Below are 23915 nucleotides of genomic sequence, written 5' to 3' on the forward strand. Positions count from 1 at the left end.
TGTAATATACTCATTTTGCATTTTACTAAATATGTTTCTGAATAATGTGTAACATTTTATCAAATCTTTGGCAGGTGACTGTTAATTTCCCCTACAAAAAGGCTTTAATACTATTTTTTTTTTCCAGATCGAGAAATTAGTCATCAATTACTTCTTTGTTTAATATGAATAGTTTGGAGAAAGAAGTGACAAAATATATGATTACAGCAGATATAAATTCTGCAGAAGCCATAGAATCAGCTAAAAACTTAGTTCAAAGTATATAGATATTGATTTAAAGTTATGCAGAACTTGACAGAAACACTAACATAAAAAAAAATACTTGTCTTTTATTAATATAACATACACTTCCATTAAAAGTCATCAATGAAGGATCTGCTCAAGATAACTTGTTGCATTTGATACAATGTTTAGGAGAACATCTTACAAATGAAGATGAATTTATTCGTGCTAAAGGTTAGTAATAGAGCTCTTTTATATTCATGACTAATACACATGATCTTACATGTTACCAAATTCATTTAGCGACTGGACTTTTATCGATTACCTTGACCGATTGTGAACACGATGTTATCAATGAATCAGCTGGTAAAACAATGTGTTATAATGAAAAAAAAAAAAAAAGAGAGAGAGAGAGAGAGAGACTTAATTAACATTATAATTTATATATTCAAGTATCTGTCCTTGTTGATTTTTATTGTGAAAGATTAACTGATAAGACTTGTGTACAAAATCTATTGCAAGGGCTTGTGGCATTAACAACTTATTCCAACTTTACTGATAAGAATGCTGTATTTGTTTCAAAAAGGTTAATATAAGGAATCTGGAAGAGCTTGTATATATACGTTATTAATAATAGTTAAAAAAAAAACAAATTAGAATTGCACAAAAAGTTGACATGCAGCAATTTCCTCAAGCAGTGAGATACTCAGTTTATAACATTTACAGTAATTTAATTAATCGCCATGTTAACGCCTTAAGATCTATCAATAATGAGTTTGTATATGGGTTTACTCAAAAGTTAGATGGTGAAAAAGATCCTAGAAATTTGTTAATTGCTTTTCAAATTATGAAGAATATTGTGAATAGTTTTGATATTTCAGCTCATGTAGAGGTAATAATGGAAATACGAACTAATGGCATCAATGTGATTAAACACATTTGTAATAGGATATATTTGAAGTTACATGTTGTTACTTTCCAATCACCTTTAAACCACCCCCTGATGATCCATATGGCATCACAGCAGAAGACTTAAAGATCAGTCTTAGAGAATGTATATCTTCCTCTCCATTATTTGCAAAGTTCGCTTTACCTTTAATTTTGGAAAAGCTATCATCTACTGCTGGTAGTGCAAAGGTATAGTTTAGAATAAGAATAAAGAAAAGAAAAGGAAATAGGACTCATATAATTAAACACTTTATAGAAAGATTCAATGGAGACTTTGGCTGCCTGTGCGCCTGTATATGGAGCGGCCGCTATATTACCTCATATTGATGGAATCTTTAGTAGTCTTAAGTTGGAAGTGTTCCAGGCTGTTGAACCCTCTTTAGAAGACGCTGCTTTAAAGGCTATTCATGCTGTTGTAAATGCATTAAATACTACTGGTTTGAGCACATCAGAATCAGATCCTGTAGAAAAAGCATTACAGCCTTTGATTGAAGAATGTACTACAAACTTAAAAGATCCTGACATGAAGGATTCAAAGCAAACTGGCCGTATTCTAAGAGCTACTGCATCAGCTTCTGATCACTCTTGTCATTATATTGTAAATATTATTATTCCGCTAGTTTTAAAGCAATACCGTGAAACAAGTGTTGCTATATTAAAAAAGGCAAACGTGGATATTATAATTGATCTTTTGGAGGCTTGTAAGACACTTTATGGAACAGACGATGAAATCGAAAAAGGTTTGTATAAATATGAATAGAGGAGAAAAAGGCCAAAGATATTAATTATAATGTACTTTTAGTAGATGATAACTTTACTTCGCCTTTAATTCAGTATAAAGATCAATTTTTTGCGATTTTTGAATCTTCATTAAAAGCATCAAATGAATATAATCTTTTACGGCTTTCTGGATTAACAGGATTAAAGTTGATGATTATATCAAAAAGATTTTTAGAGGAAAATGAAGTGGGTATTGCTATTCAATCTATCAATAGTATCTTATTAGATGAACAAGACGAAGAACTACGGTAAAGTATATTATATATATTTAAAAAGAAATATGTGTATTTATCCTAACTGTATATTATAGTTCTGCGGCACTTAATGCTCTAAGTGTCACTTCACATATTAATAGCAAATATGTTAATGAAATCACTATACTATCTTTAGTAAATCGACTTCCTGATACTACGACAAATCTTAGTTCTAAGGCTTATTTATATATTCTTCATGCATTAGAAGTTTTGGCACCTGTAGCTGCGATTTACAAACAAGCAATGCCTCTATTAATCCAAAAATTTGATCATGTTTGTGAAAAAGGTTTGTTCTATAAAATAGCATGTGTTATTTTATTTTATATTTATATTTTCTTTTCCCCTCCGGGATTATTTCAAATAGACACAAATGCTTCATATGCACTCGCTATAGCTCAATGTATCTTGAGTATTCTTAATACAAAATCTGCGAAAAAGCATGATGATATAATAGGAAGCATTGATACTCTAGTATCTCACTTTATTACTAAAGCAATAGAGGCTTCTCTTTGTTCAGAAGATAACCTTATATTAGATTATGATGTTATGGAAACATTAGCGTTAATCACAATTACGGTTTTCTCGAAATTAAATAGCGAGTAAGTAAAAATATGACAATATATATATATATATATATAAAGAGATTAGTAATTCATACGTATATATAGGGCCCAAAAGGCTTATATAGATAAAGCTTACAAATTATTTGTTGAGGGTCAGTTATCTGAATTTGATATTATTTCCTCAACACAAGAATTCCAGCCTCTTAACCCTTCTTCATCACCTTTAAGAAATGAAAAACAAAAAAAGGTTTGCTTACTCTTTGCTGCTATTGTCTGCTGTTTAAGAAAAGATGTGAATTTGCCTGTTTCAAATCTAGAAAATTATCTGAACGAAATGGTTCAATTGGTATTAAGCACGGATAATGTTATTCAAGCCAATTGTGGTTCAAGGATGATTGGTTCTTTGATTAATAAATGGAAAGATAGTAAGTTTTTTTTTTTTTTTTTTTTTACTGGAGCATACGAGTACATGTAGATATAAATGCATATATTTAATTTATTTATTTATTTTAGATTCGGCCTTAATTGAATATGTTAAAACTACCACAATAATGTTAGAAAGCATAATCACACAACAAGCTCCAAATAGTAAATATGCTTTAATGGTCTATTTATGGATAGCTAAAGCGCTTATCTTACGTACACATGCTATGGGATACGAATTGACCAATAAAGTGATTGAATGGTGTGCTGATAACCCAACTAGCATACATGTTCCTCAAGGTTTTGACATCTTGATTGGTGACGATAAACTTGCATTAAACAAAAATACATTTGCTACAACTTCCGTAAGTATTTTTTTTTTCATAGAAAATTAACTTGACACTTACAAATATTACAACTGATTATAGATTTTGTTCAAGCAAAGATTCTTTGCATTTTGTTTGCCTAAACTGATCGATGGCTTCCGTTCGGCAGCAGACAGTAAGTTTTAATTTTCGGAAAAAAAAATAGTACAGAAAGTTCTTATGTTATTTTATATTAGATATCAAGCCAAATTATTTAATTGCACTTTCTTATGTATTAAAAAATGTCCCAAAGCAAATTTTATTGAACGAGTTACCTCCCCTTGTTCCACTTTTAATTCAATCATTAAGTCTACCTGATGCTGATTTGAAGGTATCAACGTTAGCCACCTTCAAATTAGCAGTTGCAGAGGCTTCTAATGTTGTAGCACCACAGGTTAGAACCATTTTACCTTCTTTATTAGCCTTGTTGCAAGAAACTGCTAATAATCCAATTCGTGTACGTGTCGGCGCTCTTGCTTGTCTTGCCGAGTTTCCTGGTTCAATCGCTAAGGATATCCTTAAACCTCATGTTAATTATGTTATTAGAGAGCTCAGGACATCATTAGATGATAAGAAGCGAATTGTAAGAAAAGAAGCAGTAGAATGCCGATCTCAATGGTACACAGTAATAAATTAGATAACATGTTAAAATAAAAAAGAAAAAGATATTTGTGTATACGTATAGTAAATTAGAAAAAAAAAAGATATACACATATATACACATATATAGTGAGATGAAGAAAAGCTTATATTATGCATAATTATGAAATAAATAGATGTATGTATGTATGTATGTACGTTATATAACTAAACAAAGGCTTTATGATGAGATAGCTACATTTGAAAGACTATCTGATAATTCATGAACGAGTTTCTTTTGTTGTTCACGTTTCTTTTTCGAAGCCAAGAAAGCAGCACGCATTTGAAAATAATCTTTATGTAAACCACATTCTGATTTCCCTTTGCCAGACCAACGACCACTACGTTCATCATCATGACTACTACTATTCGGCTTCCTTGTTGAATGCCAGTCACCAATCGATCGATACCCTTGATCAATTAAAAGATTATAGGGGACTTCATTTGCGCGAATATAAGTCCATACGCGTTGAAAATCCCAAAATGCGAGAGGGTTTAATTTGATGAGACCTGTACTGTCTACTTCAATGACAGGGATCTCACTTCGTTCACCCTTTTGGCTACGACGACGACCTGTAATGATCGATTTGACCTTCAGTTCCCTGTAGGCTCGATGAGCAGGCTCTACCTTAACAAGATAATCATATGCATCTTCATCTGTTTCCCAAAGTTGACTGCCATATTGATGCTCAAATTCTTCTTTAGTCTCTGCTTCCATTGGTTTATAGACTTTAAGACTGACACCGTATGTTTGCTCGCATCTCTTTGCAAGTTCTAGAGTTTCATCAAAATGATACAAGGTGTCCAAAAAAATAAGTGGGACAAGGTGAGATTTCCCTCTATCTATGCTGATCTTATTGATCATATCTAAAGCAACAAGGCCTTTTGGATACGTATATACAAGTTAATAACAAGTTGGTATGTCTTTTTCTTTTTTTTATCTTTCATTTAAATACCTGACAAACCAAATGCTGTTGTTTGATATAAAGTCGGTAAATGATCAATAGCCCATTCTAAAATTTCTTTAGGCTCTAGTTCTGATAGATATTTATTGACTTTTTCCAAATATTCTTTATCATTAAAAGTCAAATCAGAATTATATTGTTGTGTTGTACTAACTGGCATTGTTACAAGTATTTGTGTATAAATAACTTTCTAGGCTTTTTTATTATTATTATTATTATTAAAAATAAATAAATAAATAAATATGAATATGTATTACTTTTATAAGACTAATTTATAGTAATTGGAATCGATGGCGTGCTTTTTTCATCAAGTTATTCGCTACAATAGAAGAGTCCAAGGCATGAAAGAAGACGAAGATAAAAAAAAAAAATTTTTTTTCAGCATCAAACATTGGCCCAATCAAAACAAAAATTCATTACGAATTTATCTTCATCATATTGCTGTTTTCCTATTCTTATGATTTGCGTCCATCTATTTTTTTTTTTTTTTTTTTTTTTTTTCAGATTTTATATAGTACAAAAATTAGTATTTATGCTTTGAAATTAAGCACCAATAAGCGAAAAAAAAAAAAAAAATAGCAAAACATGATGACAGGATCCACAAATGACAACTGATATAAGTATAGTACAGGAAGATAGCATCTAAAAGGAATAAATTATAAATATGAAAATGGTTCTGTGATTTATGATTATATCTTCTAAACTCTGTTGTTCGTTGTCCTCTTATAAATGCATCATTAGTAAGAGAAGGTAGTAAGGGGAAGAGAGTATGTCGCTTAATATTATACTAAGAATTAAAAACTGTATTAAACACGACTCTTTAAATAAACTGTGATGTATAATAAAGCATTTTAGTGCTAAAGAATATCAAGAAATTTGGTGTAAATAAAGTTTTATTGAAATATAACAAAAAGTTAATTCATAGTAAACTGTATACAATAAGAAGAAGATTATTATTACAATTGGGTATTATTATGTTCAATTAGTATTTAGAAAAGATGCTCTCATCATTAGAATTGATATGAAGAATTAGGGTTACCAATAAATATATACAAATATGTATCTACTATCTTCTGGAAGCAAATAAATATTATTTTTGCAAAACCTAATAATACAGGCTGTCTGTATACCCCCTATTAAACGTAGTTAACTTTTACAATGATATCTAGTAGAAAACCTAAACTCTGTTCATATCAACTTATATGCGCTCATTGAATCTTATATTATGCGATCGTCTCAGCATATATGTATATGGGTGTTTTTTTTTTTATAGTGAACATACAAGATATTAACAATGTTTAGCATATATAAAAAAAGCAAAAGAACAATCCTATATAATTTATTTTATATTTGTATATTTGTTTATTTATTTATTAATTTATAAGAAAGAAAGTAATAATAGTAGGGATAAGGTAATGGATTTTTTTTTTTTTTTTTTTTTTGTATTTTTTTCTTTTTTTTTTTTTTAAAAAAAAAAAAAGTAATAAAGTAATATATTAGAGTGTGTCTTTAAAATGTATTAAAAAAAAAAGTAATAAAGAGGAGAAACAGTTTAATACTTGATGGATATATTGAGAAGCCAGTCTCTTGTTTTATGTTTCTTTTTTTTTTTTCCTTCTTTCTTCCTTTCAACATTTCCATGTAGAGTTTAAATTAAGCTTGTTCCTTCTCATCAACAAATTCGCTTTCGTTATCAGTTTGTTCTTTAGTAACTACAACGTTTTTGTTTCTCTTCATACTCTTATAAGCGAGAATACTACCAGAGAATACAAGATCCATTTCTTCAAGAGAATGACCTTTAGTCTCAGGATAAAAGAGCCAAACACAGATAGCCATGACAACACAACAACAACCAAAGAAGATATAAGTACCCCAAGTAATGGTAGTAAGCATAACGGGGACGAAAAGAGAGATGATAAAGTTCATGAGCCAGTTGGAAGCGGTTGTAATAGAGGTACCCTTAGCACGAATGGAAAGAGGATAGATTTCAGCAGGGTAAACCCAGCCAACAGGGCCCCATGAATAAGCAAAACCAGCAACAAATACGTAAACCATGACGATACAGAAATAGGAGGCATGGGAATTACCCGACATATCGACCTCCATTTGACCTGAGGCTTCGTTTCTAAAGACACGACCTGTAGCGCCCATGACGATACCACAGAGTAACATAGCAGCACCCATGATACAAGCACCAGAGATCAAGACAACACGACGACCAAGACGATCGAGATACAAGATGGGAGGAATGGTAGCAAGGACGTTAAGGACACCGTTGACACCAGAGGCAATTAAAGAAGCTGAACGACCGGGGATACCGGCTTGTTGGAAAATAACAGGAGCATAATACATGATCGAATTGATACCAGTAAATTGTTGGAAAACCTGAATAAGGACACCCAAGATGAGTCTTCTACGGACAGTACCTTTAAGGAGTTCGAAATAACTTGAGACTGACACAGTACGTTCATGCTCGACTTGAGCCACAATTTCTTCATATTCAGCAACGACATGAGGCGCCGTCTTATCGCCTTTTGAATGAAGACGGGCAAGGACGCCCAAGGCCTCATCATTACGTCCCTTGTTAACTAACCATCGAGGAGAGAAAGGAAGGAAGATGGAGCCGACACCAAGGATAAAGGCAGGAGCGATTTGAATACCAAGAGGAATCCTGTATGCAGCCTTGGTCTCAATATATTGAGTACCAGCACCAACCCAGAAGGCAACCATGAGACCAATTGTAATCATTAGTTGTTGAAGAGAGATGAGACGACCACGAATTTCCTTAGGTGCAAGTTCAGATAAGTAAACAGGGACAGCCATTGAAAGTGAACCGACACCAAGACCTGCGACAAAACGACCAGCAATCATCATATCATAGTTTTGAGCAGCTGTTTGAACGGCAGCACCAATACAAAAAACAGCCGAGGCAAGAATGATGGTATATTTACGAGAGATTATTTCACAAAGTTGACCTATAACATAATAGTAATTCAATTTAATATACACACATGTATATATAGTTAATTAAAAATTACCAGCAAAAAGAGAACCAACGAAACAACCAGCTAATAATAAACCTGTAATAACTGAAGTTTGGATCGCTTTAAGGTACTTTTCGCCACCCGTCATAGCTTCAATAAATGGTGGCATGGTCAAGACACCAGAAATGACACCAGAATCATAACCAAAACAAAAACCACCAATGGCTGCAAATGCACAAACAGTATAAAGTTGAAGAGAATATCCCATTCTATTAAAAAGATAAAATAGATATGTATGTATATGTATATTTGTTTCCCTTGTTTTTTTGTTTTTATAAACTATATGATTTATATATGTTTAATAAAAAGGCAGGATGTTAAACAGAATATCTATTGTTAATAAGAAAAAGAAACCAAAATATTTTGTCTCTTTATTTTATTTTATTTTTGATTCTCTTTTATAGAAGAATTCAACTTAAGCTATATCGACTGTGTGGAGTTAGTGCGACCATGAGTCCATTACATTAATAGTTAAATCTAGGGGATACAAGCCAACTGAAGAATTAATGGGAAAATTGAAATATGAAGACGATGTGTAACCCGTTTTATACCATTACCAATCAAATATGTACTCTTGAGGATTCATTTTCTCCACATTTTTGCAAGCCAATCATTGTATTCCTTTGTTCTTGTAGGAAAAAACGAAAAAAAAAATCATAATATAATAAATAAAGTTTATTTAAACGAAAATAGGTACATAAAAAGAGTGCTGACTAAGATTAGCTAAATGCATAATATATATTCATATTCTCCTTTTTTGATTTTATAATCTCATATAAAAGTGTATTCTTATTCAGAGCTGATCTTATAAAAAAAAAGACTTTTTTATACATAGAAAAACATTCCTACACATTTCTATAAAGTCCTTTTTTTTTTTTTAAAAAAAAAAAAAAAAAAAAAAAAAAAAAAAAAAAAAAACTATGTTAGGCTTCTATACAGGAGTTGTTATATAATTTGTACTCAAATAATAAGCTACGGTATAAAATCACTTGATGTTATTTTTCTTTTTTTTTTTTCAAGTTGCATGTCAAAATTATTCATATTTTATGATTTATTATAAAATCAGGTAAAACTGGAACAGTAATAAGAAAGGTATGATCCTTTTTTTTTTAAGTTAAACTATTCAGCATGATCTACTTTATTTTGACGATAACTATAATTTCATTCATTATAGAAATAGACAAATGCTTTCTTGATGAACACTTATTTTATTGTACAACAGTCCTTTTTAAAAAAGGCTAAAAATTCAGGTGTATACCATTATTTCATTATTTTGTCATTTTCATAGGTCAAATCAAAGATGGGTCATACAACCATTATTTACTACAGGGTATTTCTTATAACACGATGGAAGAATGAAAGTTTTTTTTCGAATGATTTCTAGTTTTTATTATTTTCCAGTTTTTTCATGACAAAAAAATAACATACGTGAAGCTTTATTTAAACAAAAAAAAGGGTATGATCTTGTAGTTCATAGAATTAATAAATTCATTCTCTTAGGTATAAACAAACATTGTAATAATTAAAAAGACTTCTTTTTTTTTCATTAAGAAGAATGCATGTCTTTTGAATACATGGGTTTTCGTTTATGATAATGATTTATTCTAAATTTGGATTATAAATACTTGTTTTCTAGTCATGAGAAATTTGGGAGAAATAGGAATCGCGGGCTTTTTTTTTTTTTCTTCTTTCTTTCTTCAAGTAACAAATAATCAGGGTCATTCTATTTCTTACCAAAACTGAATGAGTCGGTTTTCTTGTGTATCAATAAAATAGTCTTTCGTTTATTTTATATGCTTTTTTTTTTTTTGATAACAGTAAAGTGCATTCATTTCTTGAATTTTATTACTTATCCAGACTGCCGCGGATCAAATAGTGTTATTTATTTTCTCCACTTTACCCCACGTATTTTTTTGAATTTTAATTCGTTTTCAATACAGCAACTAAAATTAATGGTGTAACAGTTAGAGAAAAGTCCCTTCTTTTCAATTAATATTACGAATTATCTCAGGAATGGGATACTATTATTTCTTATTACACAAATTGAATGTATTACTATCTCTTTTATTTCTCTTCATACTCATGAATTTTTAGTTATTACAATTGGTATTAATAGTAGTAGGAGTAGTAGTAATAGAATGACTATGGTAGAATCGATTATTTCGGTAAAGATTACTTTCTAGAATTCATATGAATGGTAATAGAGATCTACAATAATAAGTTTGCTTTCTGTTTCATTTATGATCTATGATTAGGTAATATTTTCGATGTTTTTAACAAGATCATTATTGAGTATTGAACAATAGTATAGAATGACTATTATTTCTTTAATTTCGGTGACTGAGTAGTATTCCAACACTAGAGGTAAATAAGATCCATTTTTTTTTTTTTAGTATTCTATCAACTCCTTCATATTTATGGATTCGTACTCTAAAAATGATTCCTTAAAATGAATAGTTTTATATGTTTGTACTCAAACCACTACTGTAGTTAACAATAGTATAGTGTCCTCCATAATACGTGATAAATCTATATATAAAGAAAAATGCATTTAACAGATACTGATGAACTATTAGAAAGCTCCTTCATTGAAAAAAGAAAGTACTTTGCTACATTTACATGTTCTAGAAGATTGATACAGCATCACATCAACTCGTTGTATCAAAGATAGTTTTTGTTTAATGATATAATACTCATTCTCAGAACTATCTTATAAAGTTCTTCATGATTGATATTGTCTGATAATCAAGGGAAAAATAAATAAATAAATACTATTTCTCTAATAAACTAGCCCTTTTTATTATCATCATTTATAATTGAATACATCGCATGTTTTATTTGAAGTATTGCGTCGGCATGTGAAATTCTTGTATGCATCTACTAAAATAAATACATGAAAGAAACACCCTATTTTTTTAATATATCAATATTATTTTAGAGATCATGATTCATTTCTCTTTCTCTACCTCTGCCCCCCAGTCTCGACTCCTTTAAATCTCTTCATATATTTGAAGTCATTTCTTGAGTTTCAAGTAATTTTCGAAAAAATGATTCAAGAAGGTATTATAGACTGTTTTAAAATAGAAGAGAAGGATATAATTCATTTAAAGCAGACATAAAATTTACTATTTATAATATGTATATATTTATTAAAAAACAAACAAACAAACAAATACTACTACTATTATTATTATTACTAGTAATTTTCTATATTTACATGATAAAATATAAGTTGTGCATGTACAAGATTTATATTACAGATCAGAAAATATATATATATAAATACATATAAGCCAACTGCTGTGTGTAAGAAAAAGAAAAGAGGGAAGAAGGAGGGGGGGGACAGAAGGATCTTGCTGATTCTTGATGGATTTATGATATTTACAGAAATAATATAGACTAATGTAATGATGCTTTTATAGATGACATTGCTTTCGTTCCAATTCTATGTTCTTGTACATAATGCGGTACTTTTTGTTTTAATTGAGCTGCGGTGAATTTACGTAGTTGTCTTGCATATTCATTTTGAGCAAGTATTAATACATCCTCTCTTGACATAAATCCAGAAAGCGTATTTCGCTGCTGATTAATAGAAAATCTTGATTGTACAGAGGTCATTTAAAGTTAAATATTCGTTTGCTTATTTCTATAAATATAAATATATAGAAATATATATGTGTATAAAATATATAATAAAAGAATGACCAGTATTTATATATAATTTTTTTTTTTTTTACAATATGACATCATGTTTTACTCTTTTACTGGTTTACAATATATCCATGTCTAATAGAATTAGCAAAAAGGATATTTGTTTTAAGCATATAATAAAAGAAATATTCTTTTTAGTCTACTGTACTTTTTTTTTTTTTTTACACTAATGGTATTTACAATCCAATAAAATGTATGATCGTGTAACACGAGATAACTAATTTCCTAAACATTTACAGTAAATATTGACAGTTCTCATCTCTTTAAGCTTACTAAATTAGGTTATCATCAAACATTGAGTTGCATAATCGTATTAAGGATAACTAATAACTGCAGGTACGATAATATAGCCTTTTAAAGAAAAAAAAAAGAAAAAAAAAAAGAGGGAAGAAGGGGGGGCAGAGAGTGTAGATGTCTATTATTGATAAAAGGAATACTTTACTGCCCTCAGCTAAATCTATTATTACTGCTTATTATATAATAATCTTTTTTTTTATTTTACTTTTATTATCATTAAAAGAGAAAAAACCTCCCCACTAATAAGAGTCAAATATCAGATTCAGCAATACTAGAAAAACTTGACTAAAATTTAGTGTAAATCAGTCTTTATTGCTAAACTATTACCAAAAAAGAAACAAACAAAAAAAGGACTCTTTCTCAATGTAGTATAATAAAGAAATATAAAAGTTTAATTTTATTTATTTTATTTATTTTTTTATTTTTTTTTTTTTTTTTTTTTTTTTTGCATTATATTATTTGAATGTCATTGATTTAACAAACAACTGTTCTGTTTTGCTGCTTAAATAGTTTTAATAAATTATAGTTTATTTATAGAAATCACTCTTATTTTATATTAATTTAACTCGCTTTATAAGCTTTATTATATTCTATACTATTTTTCGTTAATCTTGCATCTACAATAGAATAAATCTATAACTCAATTTGGTAAAATGGAATTCATGATGTCACATCGTTCATGTCTAAAATGGGCCTTTCATTGTACTACGTCAAGGAATATTTCTTTTTACCTACTATAGAAAACTGCGATCATCAGTCCTAGTAGGCTGATAGTCCTATAAAAGTTAAAAAAATCATCATTGTACCTTCTTCCTCATATATAAACTTTATGATAATTTCAATATATCTAAAAGTTAAATGCATAATAATTTTGTATTTATCTATCATATATATTATGAAGCAATTCAATAATAATCTATATGACGTAGATTTTTTTATTTTTATTTTATTAAAAAAAAAAATCGCTTTGTCGATGAGAGCTAAATAAAAAATAAACAAAGGCACATTTGATAATTCCTTCCAGTATATACTTTTCTCAAATTCATATATCTAATTTTTATATCTATTTTTAAGGATGGGATACTATCATATAAACAGATTAATAAGGATCCCACACGATGAAATGTCTGTTTAAAGTAATAAAGAAAGCTGTTTGGATAAAGGTCAGTTTAAGCCTATAGATAGAAACAAGTCAAAATAGATCATGTATAGCGTTTTTACTCTAGTTGATTCAAATTTGCAACCCGTATTTTTCAAATAATGATATGTAACAAATGAATATAAATGTATGATATCAGCATCCATGATTCCTTCATAGTATCTAGCATCATGAAGTTGACACTGTGAAGCTTATCTTGTATTATTGCCGAATCACTATAAATGTAGTACTAACAAGAATCATGTATATCTACATAGTGTCCTTTGTGGTTAATTCTTGAGATATAATCATTTAATTTACATACATTCGTCATATGACTTTATATGTCTATGTTTCCCTTTATCATTGTATATTTCATTTCATTTTCATTATATCCGGGATTTTTCATATAGAGCATGCAGATGATATTATTAGTAAGTTGAGTTTGCTTAATTTGTCGAGTCAACATTATAATTACTCTCACTAATTTCTTGAAGCCTCCTTTTATCTGTCTCTTTTTTTTTTCTTTTTCTTTTTTCCTTTTACCTTTTATACATAATAGTGTGATACAATAGCAACTTTATTTGAACTTTCTCTCTCCCTCCCTTTTCTAACTCCTTTACTGGGCAGAATTGACTCCCTTCTTTACTAAACCAGTTTATCGTATTTACAACAGTTAATTTGTTGGTAGTACGATGGTTGATCTCTTCATTTATTTATCTACTTGCAAAATGTAAACAAATAAATTCAAAATAGTAATAACAATAAGAGTCTAATGCATTGTAGAATAATAATAATAATTCAAGATCAAAGAGTAAGGAGAACATAAATTATTGTCTATAAAATATATACACATATAAATATGTATAGATATATAAAAAAAAGAAAATAAAAAGAAAATAAAAATATAAAAAAAAGGGGTCAAAAAAAAAAAAACGTTTGCAAATTACTTGTTTTATATGTTTCTCCTTTCCTTTTCTTCTTTTTTTTTTTTATATACTATCCTCTTTCTTTTCTTTTATCTTTCGTTTGCAAATACTTCCTCTTTTTTTTTTTTTTTTTCTTTTAGATTTGAACTATACAGACAAGTAGATATTATATAATATCTTGATTTTATTCAGATAGACAGATATATAAATATAAATCAATTACATTTAGTGTAAAGGATATCAGTCAAATAATGGGTTGCTGTCAATCAAATGAAGTTCATGATGGAAAAGCTCGTAATGAGGAAATTGATAATCAAATCAAAAGAGATAAACTCAACATGAGAAATGAAGTAAAGATGTTATTGTTAGGTAAATAGTATAAAGGATATTGAAATAAATAAATATGTATATACATGATCTAACTAGCTCTGCTTAAATATAAAGGCGCTGGAGAATCAGGCAAATCAACCATTTTAAAACAAATGAAACTTATTCATGATGGTGGTTACTCTCGTGATGAAAGAGAGGCATTCAAAGAAATCATTTTTTCAAACACAGTTCAATCGATGCGTGTTATATTAGAGGCCATGGATAATATGGGTATCTCCTATGCTGTACCACAAAATAAGCTTCATTCAACTATCATACTTGATTTACCATCTCAAATAGAACGTGACTCCCTTCCTTCAGACGTCACTCAAGCTATAAAATCCTTGTGGAAAGATGAAAACCTTCAAAGCGTATTTGAAAGAAGTCGTGAATATCAATTAAATGATTCAGCGAAATAGTAAGATTTAATATCTAAATAATTATATTATATTTATTTATTTATTTATTTTATTTTGTTTTATTTTATTTTATTTTATTTTGTTTTATTTTATTTTATTTTATTTTGTTTAAAAAAAAAAAAAAAAAAAAAAAAAAAAAAAAAAAAAAAAAATTCGCTTTAAAATAGTTATTTTGACTCAATTGATCGGATTGGTGATGTTAATTATATTCCAACTGATCAGGACGTATTGCGTTCAAGAGTAAAGACTACAGGCATTACAGAAACAACGTTTGTTATTGGAGACCTTACTTATCGCATGTTTGATGTTGGTGGTCAAAGATCAGAACGTAAAAAATGGATTCATTGTTTTGAAAATGTGACAGCCATTATTTTCTTAGTCGCTATCTCTGAATATGACCAAGTTTTAATTGAAGACGAAACAGTAGTATGTTTTATGTATAATAAGCATTTTTTTTTTATTTCTATTCAGTTGATATAAATGTATAATATTGTAAATAGAATCGTATGCAAGAAGCTTTGACCTTATTTGATTCAATTTGTAATTCTCGTTGGTTTATCAAGACATCAATCATTCTTTTTTTAAACAAAATTGATATTTTTAAGGAAAAGTTGCCTAAGCATCCTTTAAAAGAAAGTTTCAATGATTTTGAAGGTAAATTTTGCACATTAGCACAATTTAGAAAGGGAGACAATAAATTCACATTCATATAATAATATAGGACCTGAAACATATGAAGTAGCAAGTGATTATATCTTAAATAGATTTGTATCATTGAATCAATCTGACTCTAAACAAATCTACACACACTTTACTTGTGCTACTGATACTCAGCAAATCAAGTTTGTAATGGCTGCAGTTAATGATATTATTATACAAAATAACCTGCGTGATGTTGGGCTTTTATAAATATATTATGATACACTTAATCATGTAGAAAACCTCCTCCTCCTCCCTCCCTCCACACACCCTCCCTTTTTTTTATTGTTAGTTATTATTGGCAGTATTTCTTCATACCTTTAATTTTATTTTATTTATAATATAAAGCACAAAAAAATACTTTTTTTTTATTGAAAAGAAAAAGAAAAAAAGAGAGAGAGCAAGATAGAAAATACTCTTCATTTATTATTTCAAAAGTTAATATAAAAAAGGGTTGATAGTTACAAGTTTAAAGTCTATTACTGTCAAAGAAACTAGGTTGGGTCAATAAAAAAATTTTTTGATCATTTCCAAAATAAATAAGGGACACCATAGGAAAATGGGACATTGGTACGAAAATAGTACACAGAAGGGAATATGGGACACCAGTATGAAAATGAGAAATCAGTGTGAAAACGGAACACATAAGAGAATATGGGACACGAACGCGAATGTGGGACTATATTGAACAAATTTAAAGATTTTTTTTTTTTTTTTTTTTTTGCTTTGATTTAAGGGTGTAACCCTAAAAAAAACAACCAGCCTCTATAGCGCTCATATCATTCTCTCTCTGTACCATTTGCAACTTTCTGCAAGAATACTCCCAAACAAAGCCAGTTCTTTGGAAAAGGTCAAGGCTGTATCAAGCTTTATCCGTGAAGTCATGTTCAAAACACAACTATTTATAAACTTTTTTTTTTATTCTGCAACACCCAAGCAAGTTGACAAATGACTTTTTTTGATCAAAATTTTTGGGTACACTATTTCAAGAGTGATTAGGGGCAGCTCAGATGATGTAGGGCCAATTCTACATGCTTACAAAGACACGAAAAAGGAAAGACCTGCAGAAACAGAATCTAGATGTGGTTCAACTTACAAGCTCTTTTGTTGAACTATCCGCCACTATAAATGGTAGCTTGTTTGTTCCAGAAAATAGATTAAAGAATTATGGACAATCTCTGTCAACTGCATGTGAAACTGTCGCAACAACATACAATAACTACTATGTTGAAAACTTTGAAAATATTATATGTAACTACTTTATCTATACATTAAGGACAAAGTATCCGGTAATCAACGAGAGATAAAAACAAACTCTTTAATATACATGTTCAGTTTCTCAAATTTTTTTTATACTAAAACTGTATAAACTAGAATGCGAAGGTTGGCTGTATCAAGAACTTGGATATATAATCATGTATATGATCAAGTGCTTACATATTCCCAGTCATCCTCTATACCTAATGATATTCTTGCCCTTTTTTGATCCGGATGTGGTCAATAATCTCCCAAGTTTCTTAAATTCTTTGATTTCAGAAGTGAAGAATCGCATGTCCAAGCTTCCAGTGTCTAAAGAAAGCTTAAACAATGAACCCTTCAAAATTCTATCCGCATTAAGGGCATATCCTTAAAAAAATCCGATGATATATACAAGGCCCAAACTCCTCAAAATGACAAAAGCGATTTGATTAAGTCCCTAACTTCCAAGACGTTTTAGTCTATTCCCAAATCCTGGATTGCACTGGCGATTCATAAAGATGAATGCTCAGAACCTAACCGGAATTTTCCCAGATGCTAAACAAGAAAAAAGCAAGCTAATGAATCATCTCCTTTCGATCATAAACAAAGATGCTTCTATCAAATGTTTGACTTTAAGAAGCTGGGCATTCAAAGGTATACATTACTATTACATATATCTATAAATCAACTTACTGACGAAAAAAAAAATATATATATATAGTTGTGAAAAGCTTCAAGTACTGCCTGAACAAAAAGGAAAGATGTTTCTCAATGGATTGTATACTGATGGCTACACGTACAGAGTTCTATTTGCTAGAAAAGTGCTTCCATCATCACCAGAAGACAATATCTGTCTAGAGTTGAACGATTTTACAAGCGAAGAGGTGGACAGGTATTTCCGTCCATGTACTGTAGACCCAGGAAGACGGGATCCTTTTGTCTCTTATCATGGTGACCACTGACATATGTCACTTATCCTCAATCGAATATTACAATATGGGTGGAAGTGTAAGACGAATGAAAGAGCAACAGAAGCGCAAACAGAGATTAGGTTTTGAAAAGATTGAAACAGACATTCTTTCGCCTAAAACTGCGTCTGTTTAACAATTTGTTTTGTACATAACTTACATGCTGCAGCACATGAATACTTTGCTTACTTTCTATGGCTTTGAAACTTCTAAGATTAAATGGTTGAACTACCTTAGTTCCCAAAAAGCCATCCAAGAAAGTGTCAACATCTTAATAAATGGTGTAAAGAAGTATAATAAAAGCAGGAGAAAGAAGACAAAGGAAAATAGAAAAAGAAGAAGTAAAACTCGCAAGCCCGGTACTGCTCAAGAAGAAAGAGCACTCACTACCATCCCAAAATCAAAAAGGTATACACTTTTTTTTTAATTATTATTTCAGTAAACTCGAACTATTATATCTGTAACTTACAGCAGAAACAACAAAGTTTGTTTTGAAAAGGGAAACAGCAGCAAGATGCCTCTAGTGGTCTTTGGTGAGGGACTAAAAAACAAGGATCATATCAAGTTCAAAGGTCTCCGTCATGCCGTATCTAACAAAATATATCAACAATTAAAAAACAAGGCAAAGGCTTGAAGAACTCTTGCTACTAGACATCAACGAATTTAATACATCAAAGGTCATTAAGAAAAAAACAACATATAGTTTACATATTGCACTTTCAGCTAAAACCAATTCTTCATAGATCTGCAATTCTTGCTTTAAAAATGATATAGAAAATCTGAAGTGTAGGGAAGATGACCATGATCCATCAAGTATTGAAGCGTAAAACTTGCAATATATCTTTTGGAATCGAGATGTAATGGCCAGCAAAAACATGTTTTACATAGCTCAGTCTATATGGAATGACAATGATCGCCCCACCATCTTCAAACGACAAACCGCCACCTCCAATGTGGTTGTCTCGGCTCACTCCGGTGAGCCGACGACTTAATGATGTTACAGGTAAGAAGTTGTAACAATTTTGATTTGACCAGACAAACTAAAATATCTTAATTTCCCATATTCCCTTCTATGTACTATTTTCGTACCAATGTCCCATTTTCCTATGGTGTCCCTTATTTATTTTGGAAATGATCAAAAAATTTTTTTATTGACTCAACCTAGTTTCTTCGACTGTACAAGGTTATAATTAGATTACTTCTTATTTTCAAGTATTTATCGAGAATAATGTAGAATGTAATAGAGAAAATAGGAGAATAAAGTAATGTTTTGTTGTACAATGATTAAAAATACTACTGTTAAACGATGAAGATTTTATTTTTAGATGTCATAGAAAGAAACTTAGACACTCTGGAATCTTTTGCCTGTAAATAATACCTAAGGTAATGTTTAAATTAAATGCTATAAGAGTTGTTGGTCTTTGCTTTCTTAAAAAAAAAAATTGGCATATCATCTTGATTTTCATGCTGATATGACGATGCCTATATATCACACTTTTTTTTTTGGTAATGTTAATATCTTGCTGCAAGAGTTAGTATATGCTCTCAAACACGTGTCCCCCAAATCTTCAGGTTCTACAATGAAAGGTCTGTACCCTGTCGTTTCAATGATTATCAAGGCAACAAAGCTTCTGAATGATAAATATACCAAAAGTATTCTAGATTACAAAAACTGCTGTATACTTTGGAAGAGAGATGCCAATGCAAGTAAATATATGTATTGTTCCTTCTCAAATTGAATTCTTATTTGTCTTAATTTTTTTTTTTTGTAATTTGTATAAATTACTGTAGTATAAGGAATTGGAACACCCTATCCATCCCTGGCAGTATTTTTCCTTTTATATATATGAATAAGGATCTAGATTACTTAATTTTACTTGTAATAAACCCAAAAGTCTATCATTTACACATTATAGGAGCACAGCATCTTTATTCTGTAAGGGGATTTTCTACTACACTACCTACAATAACAAAGCTAGTCACGTAGTCGTGCCCCCCCCCTCGCAAATCGCATTAACAGCATTTTTTTATTCCCCCCGGGTCCCTCCTATTTTTTTTTTTTTTTTTTTTGAAGCCCTTTAGTCTTTTCATATAATTCATACATGTCATATTTACAGAGAATCACACGAACTTTTAGTTGGAATACATTTAACCGTAAATTTAGTACTTCTAGAATTGCTTTATCTACAGAATCAACAAATATAGAAAATACAGCAAAACCAAAAGGCCTATACCAATTTTTTGAAAATAATGAAGCTTTACCAAAACAGATTTGGACAGGTAAAATAGAATGAAAGGGGGAAAAAAAAAAAAAAGACAGCAAAGTAATGTAATTTCGATTCTTATATACATGTATATATAAATTTATAAAAAGGACGTGCCTGGAAGACACAAGAGCTTCGACAAAAGTCATTTGAAGATCTTCATAAATTATGGTATGTTTTGTTAAAGGAACGTAATGTACTTGCAACACAAAAAGAAGAAGCGAGGCGATTAAGAGTGTTAAAGCAAATATGGACAAACCAAGGCCGCATGAAGAAGGTAAATTATGAAATGACATTTTGAATTTGGCCAAGAAACTTAGAAAGAAAGAAATAACTAAATAATCTGTCTATTCTCTCATTCTTATTACTAGTGTCAAAAATCAATGGCCAGAATTAAATGCGTATTATATGAAAGACAAAGGGAATACGAAAAGCAATTAATGAGCAAAGCAGCACAATAATCTGACCAACACTATACAATGTAATTTTAGAGTCTTGTATGTATTTACAGAAATTTGTTTCAAAAAAAAAAAAAAAAAAAAAAAAAAAAAAAAAAAAAAGAGAGAGAGAGAGAGAGAGAGAGAGAATAATAAATTGTATATTGATGAAGATTAACGATTTAGTTTGTTTCAATTCTTATTCTATGTGTATAACGCTTCTTCTTTTTTTCTTTTTCTTTTTAAAAACACACACACTTTTAGAAGATATTCGTGTATAATTCATACTCTTTTTTGGATCAAATTTTAAATATATCTGTTATATAATCTCTTCAAGTAAAGACTTTATTGACAAAAGTTTATACATAAGCAAATAGAATTTAAAATGTTAATTTTGTCATTTCGAGGGAAAGGATCCTTGGCATTTATTAAATTCGTTGCCAACATGCGTCTTGAATGTCATAATATTAGTGTAGGGATTCAAATTGATGTCATACACTATTCTTATTTCAGGTAATATAACGCAACTAATCCGACATAGTAGATAAGACACAATGATTACTGAGCGTTGAATTTTAGAAGCTATTTCCCTGATATTATCTTTAGTTGGAAAAGATAGATAATCGTTATTTAGAATTTAGTTATTGTAAAGGTACTTTATAAAATAAGACCTTTTAAATAACTCTTAAAGATGATAAATACCGAACAGCTTTTCCTTTCTCTCCCTAATATCCTAACTCAGTCTCTTGTAGAGAGTTTTGGTTCCTTTCTTTTCTTTTAAAATATATATATATATATATATATATAAAGAGTTTAATGATAAAAGATCAATTAGAAAGAAAAAAACACACATTTTGATTAGGCTCTTGATCAATTTTTTTTTTTTTATCAGCAAAGTTAAATCATTTCTACAATAATGCTTTAGTAAGTTCAAAGTATGTAAAGCTTCTAAAAGGGCTATGGATGTAAGGGAGAGAGACAAAAAAAAAAAAAAGGTAGTTTACAAAGCAATACAATCTTTGATAGAAGTATAGAAGAAGAGCTATGTTTAGAAAAAATAAAATTTTATTCTTTCATGATAATGGATTAATCATATAGAACATAGGGTTTGAAAGAATTGCCAAAAAATGAGTTAAAAACAGTTATTATTTTGATACAAACGCAATCATTTATCAGATCAAAAGATAGTGAGTTGAAGATAAAGTCATACTCTAGTTAAGTATAAAAAAAAAAGTAGAGTATCAAAACGAAAATCTGATAATCAACTAAAACCTACAAAGTGAGTATCTTTCGATTCTATTTGATATACTCTTTATTGATTTTAAATGATCTAGGTAATATTCCAGTTTAAACAACAGGAAACAATATTTTAATATGTTTTAATATTTCTATATAAGATATATTAACAAGAAGTATTATTATGATTTGGTATGGTATATTCTACTATATCGCAACAACAGTAAGAATAAGGTATTCAGGTGTTCTGTAAAATCTACCAAAGTCTATAATTACAAGAGAAATTTCATTGGCTGTAAGAAGAGTCATTATCTTTTTAACCTTGAATTGAAATTATTATTTTCGTATAAAATAGAGTTCAATTCCTTATCAAAATAAAACATGAAGATCGATTACATTCTGTATACATCTGTAAGGAATAAAGCTACAGCTGATATAAGAATAGCAAGATATGAAGCTAATTCAATGAAAAATGTATAAAATAAAGTTTTTTTTTCTCTCTCTCTTTCATTTTGAATAAATAGATTATAAGCTTGTAAGTATAAAAAAAAAGAGATTCGTAATCTCTAGCAGCTATAATGATTTCAGCCAAATAAATATATAAAAAAAAAATTTTTTAATACTATCTGATAATATAGCATAAAATAAGTGTATTTGTATTAATTAAGATTTATACATATACATATTAGTTGCCTAAATAGGAAAAAAGAAAGTTTATGAGAATATAAACAAAGAAGTGAAAAAGAAAAGACATTTATTTTATTTACTTTTCTTTTCTTTTTCTTTTCTTTAATGTTAATACATTTCATATAGTCATAAAGAAGAAGTAAAATTGACAACATTTTATTATTCTACACATTGTTACTTTTTATAAGAAAGAAAGAAAATTAAATAATGTAACTGTGTGTATTAAATGTGGGGTAACACATATTCCTATGGATTTCATATGATTGTGACTGTAATTTACAACAACGACCTCCTTGTTCTTATAAAAAAGTAGATATTCAAAGTTATTTTTTCTTCTTTTTCTTCTTTATTATTACTATTTCTTCTGTAGGTAAGTCATTAAATAATACTATTTTATTATTCTTCTTCTTCCCTGCCCTAGGAGGAAATTCTTTTTCTCATGGTTACCACTTATGTACCGGGCTCTTGATGAGGAAGACACCCTATCTTGCCCTCCTTGAATTAGGAGGACATTGTAGGGTATCTTGTTGATTCAGAGGGCGTTACATATTGTGATCGCTATGGTTTTTCTAACCTCCTAGTAAAAATAAAAAATACAAGAACAAAGAAGGTGCAAAGAATCCTAGCCTCCACGCGGCCACCTTTGGACTGCAGTAAATATTACTGTTGACGAATTGGGGATTCACTTTTTTTTATATATGAAATAAAAATGAAAATAAAATAAAATAAATATATCTTTTCTTACGCGTCTTTTATAAAAATAAATAAGTAAACATTTTAAATGTAGTCTCAAGTTTTATAATTTATTATCTTTAACTAATATTAGAATTAAAAATGGACTTAACTATTTATTTTAATAATTACTATAATATGACGATTAAAAGGTATTTTTTTTCTTTACTTGAAATAAAAAAAAACGATTTATACGCGTTATAAATCTATTTATAAGCTATAATAAGACGTATTTAAGAATAATAGAAAATGGCAGTCTTTATATATTTGAAGGAAACCAAAAAATAAAGATAGATGCTCTTTACTTCTAACTAAAAATGCATGTATGGTACTTCTTTAAGAATATTAAAGCAATCAAATGTAAATTACTAGAAATGCCTCATTTTAGATGTATTATTGCAAAATATTTTATATTATATTACAATGATATTCATTTGTCCTTATACAAAACATAAAAAAAATAAGAGCAAATGCTATATTTTATTTAACTACATAATACATTTGAAAGAATAATTATCTATCAAAGGTACAAACTATTCACTTTTTTTTTTTTAATCAATTTTTAATTCCAGTAATAGCAGTAAAAA

At 29.3% G+C, this 23915-nt stretch overlaps 9 protein-coding genes across 9 annotated transcripts; 6 read left to right on the forward strand and 3 right to left on the reverse strand.

Moving 5' to 3' along the window:
* Nucleotides 1-164: 164 nt before the first annotated feature.
* Nucleotides 165-4192, forward strand: BX663DRAFT_528930 (Dos2-interacting transcription regulator of RNA-Pol-II-domain-containing protein; the record flags this gene model as incomplete). The annotated part of the gene is made up of 15 exons (XM_051530204.1): nucleotides 165-258; nucleotides 361-456; nucleotides 526-588; nucleotides 676-808; nucleotides 880-1114; nucleotides 1171-1359; nucleotides 1427-1910; nucleotides 1973-2198; nucleotides 2261-2490; nucleotides 2569-2803; nucleotides 2873-3192; nucleotides 3281-3555; nucleotides 3619-3691; nucleotides 3753-3838; nucleotides 3887-4192. 15 exons carry the CDS (start codon nucleotides 165-167, stop codon nucleotides 4190-4192), a joined length of 3045 nt encoding a protein of 1014 aa, XP_051387103.1.
* BX663DRAFT_128648 (phosphoadenosine phosphosulfate reductase) lies at nucleotides 4030-5609 on the reverse strand. Its single transcript, XM_051521533.1, has 3 exons — nucleotides 5417-5609; nucleotides 5151-5354; nucleotides 4030-5076 (listed from the first exon to the last, which is right to left on the reverse strand). Exons 2-3 carry the CDS (start codon nucleotides 5317-5319, stop codon nucleotides 4376-4378), a joined length of 870 nt encoding a protein of 289 aa, XP_051387104.1. The 5' UTR covers nucleotides 5320-5354; nucleotides 5417-5609; the 3' UTR covers nucleotides 4030-4375.
* Nucleotides 5610-6607: 998 nt separating this feature from the next.
* Nucleotides 6608-8611, reverse strand: BX663DRAFT_494897 (general substrate transporter). The gene is made up of 2 exons (XM_051525562.1): nucleotides 8198-8611; nucleotides 6608-8134 (listed from the first exon to the last, which is right to left on the reverse strand). Exons 1-2 carry the CDS (start codon nucleotides 8409-8411, stop codon nucleotides 6813-6815), a joined length of 1536 nt encoding a protein of 511 aa, XP_051387105.1. The 5' UTR covers nucleotides 8412-8611; the 3' UTR covers nucleotides 6608-6812.
* Nucleotides 8612-11369: 2758 nt separating this feature from the next.
* On the reverse strand, nucleotides 11370-11868 carry BX663DRAFT_494898 (uncharacterized protein). Its single transcript, XM_051525563.1, has one exon. It carries the CDS (start codon nucleotides 11819-11821, stop codon nucleotides 11603-11605), a length of 219 nt encoding a protein of 72 aa, XP_051387106.1. The 5' UTR covers nucleotides 11822-11868; the 3' UTR covers nucleotides 11370-11602.
* A 2530-nt stretch (nucleotides 11869-14398) lies between these two features.
* Nucleotides 14399-16269, forward strand: BX663DRAFT_494900 (guanine nucleotide binding protein, alpha subunit). Its single transcript, XM_051525564.1, has 5 exons — nucleotides 14399-14647; nucleotides 14723-15065; nucleotides 15234-15492; nucleotides 15567-15720; nucleotides 15788-16269. The coding sequence occupies exons 1-5, from the start codon at nucleotides 14530-14532 to the stop codon at nucleotides 15973-15975; spliced, it is 1062 nt and encodes a 353-aa protein (XP_051387107.1). The 5' UTR covers nucleotides 14399-14529; the 3' UTR covers nucleotides 15976-16269.
* A 356-nt stretch (nucleotides 16270-16625) lies between these two features.
* On the forward strand, nucleotides 16626-17114 carry BX663DRAFT_128779 (uncharacterized protein). The gene has a single exon (XM_051521535.1). It carries the CDS (start codon nucleotides 16797-16799, stop codon nucleotides 17070-17072), a length of 276 nt encoding a protein of 91 aa, XP_051387108.1. The 5' UTR covers nucleotides 16626-16796; the 3' UTR covers nucleotides 17073-17114.
* A 512-nt stretch (nucleotides 17115-17626) lies between these two features.
* BX663DRAFT_482790 (uncharacterized protein) lies at nucleotides 17627-18108 on the forward strand (the record flags this gene model as incomplete). Its single annotated transcript, XM_051524456.1, has 3 exons — nucleotides 17627-17658; nucleotides 17726-17888; nucleotides 17920-18108. The coding sequence occupies 3 exons, from the start codon at nucleotides 17627-17629 to the stop codon at nucleotides 18106-18108; spliced, it is 384 nt and encodes a 127-aa protein (XP_051387109.1).
* On the forward strand, nucleotides 17766-18694 carry BX663DRAFT_573207 (uncharacterized protein). Its single transcript, XM_051532142.1, has 2 exons — nucleotides 17766-18380; nucleotides 18447-18694. The coding sequence occupies exons 1-2, from the start codon at nucleotides 18133-18135 to the stop codon at nucleotides 18604-18606; spliced, it is 408 nt and encodes a 135-aa protein (XP_051387110.1). The 5' UTR covers nucleotides 17766-18132; the 3' UTR covers nucleotides 18607-18694.
* Nucleotides 18695-20033: 1339 nt separating this feature from the next.
* Nucleotides 20034-20781, forward strand: BX663DRAFT_494912 (mitochondrial 39-S ribosomal protein L47 (MRP-L47)-domain-containing protein). Its single transcript, XM_051525565.1, has 3 exons — nucleotides 20034-20252; nucleotides 20347-20513; nucleotides 20608-20781. Exons 1-3 carry the CDS (start codon nucleotides 20075-20077, stop codon nucleotides 20695-20697), a joined length of 435 nt encoding a protein of 144 aa, XP_051387111.1. The 5' UTR covers nucleotides 20034-20074; the 3' UTR covers nucleotides 20698-20781.
* The last annotated feature ends 3134 nt before the right edge of the window (nucleotides 20782-23915 follow it).

This window comes from Cokeromyces recurvatus (genome assembly GCF_025118155.1).
Source record: "Cokeromyces recurvatus strain NRRL 2243 chromosome Unknown BX663scaffold_2, whole genome shotgun sequence".
NCBI lineage: Eukaryota > Fungi > Mucoromycota > Mucoromycetes > Mucorales > Mucoraceae > Cokeromyces > Cokeromyces recurvatus.

Coding starts and splice junctions, on each gene's coding strand:
- BX663DRAFT_128648 (XM_051521533.1), bottom strand. CDS start 5,319: ATGCCAGTTAGTACAACACAACAATATAATTCTGATTTGACTTTTAAT. Junction 5,077..5,150: donor AACAGCATTTGGTTTGTCAG/GTATTTAAATGA, acceptor CGTATCCAAAAG/GCCTTGTTGCTTTAGATATG.
- BX663DRAFT_494897 (XM_051525562.1), bottom strand. CDS start 8,411: ATGGGATATTCTCTTCAACTTTATACTGTTTGTGCATTTGCAGCCATT. Junction 8,135..8,197: donor CGTTGGTTCTCTTTTTGCTG/GTAATTTTTAAT, acceptor ATTATGTTATAG/GTCAACTTTGTGAAATAATC.
- BX663DRAFT_494898 (XM_051525563.1), bottom strand. CDS start 11,821: ATGACCTCTGTACAATCAAGATTTTCTATTAATCAGCAGCGAAATACG.
- BX663DRAFT_494900 (XM_051525564.1), top strand. CDS start 14,530: ATGGGTTGCTGTCAATCAAATGAAGTTCATGATGGAAAAGCTCGTAAT. Junction 14,648..14,722: donor AGTAAAGATGTTATTGTTAG/GTAAATAGTATA, acceptor TTAAATATAAAG/GCGCTGGAGAATCAGGCAAA. Junction 15,066..15,233: donor TTAAATGATTCAGCGAAATA/GTAAGATTTAAT, acceptor GCTTTAAAATAG/TTATTTTGACTCAATTGATC.
- BX663DRAFT_128779 (XM_051521535.1), top strand. CDS start 16,797: ATGCTTACAAAGACACGAAAAAGGAAAGACCTGCAGAAACAGAATCTA.
- BX663DRAFT_573207 (XM_051532142.1), top strand. CDS start 18,133: ATGCTGCAGCACATGAATACTTTGCTTACTTTCTATGGCTTTGAAACT. Junction 18,381..18,446: donor ACCATCCCAAAATCAAAAAG/GTATACACTTTT, acceptor AACTTACAGCAG/AAACAACAAAGTTTGTTTTG.
- BX663DRAFT_494912 (XM_051525565.1), top strand. CDS start 20,075: ATGTCATATTTACAGAGAATCACACGAACTTTTAGTTGGAATACATTT. Junction 20,253..20,346: donor ACCAAAACAGATTTGGACAG/GTAAAATAGAAT, acceptor ATTTATAAAAAG/GACGTGCCTGGAAGACACAA. Junction 20,514..20,607: donor ACCAAGGCCGCATGAAGAAG/GTAAATTATGAA, acceptor TCTTATTACTAG/TGTCAAAAATCAATGGCCAG.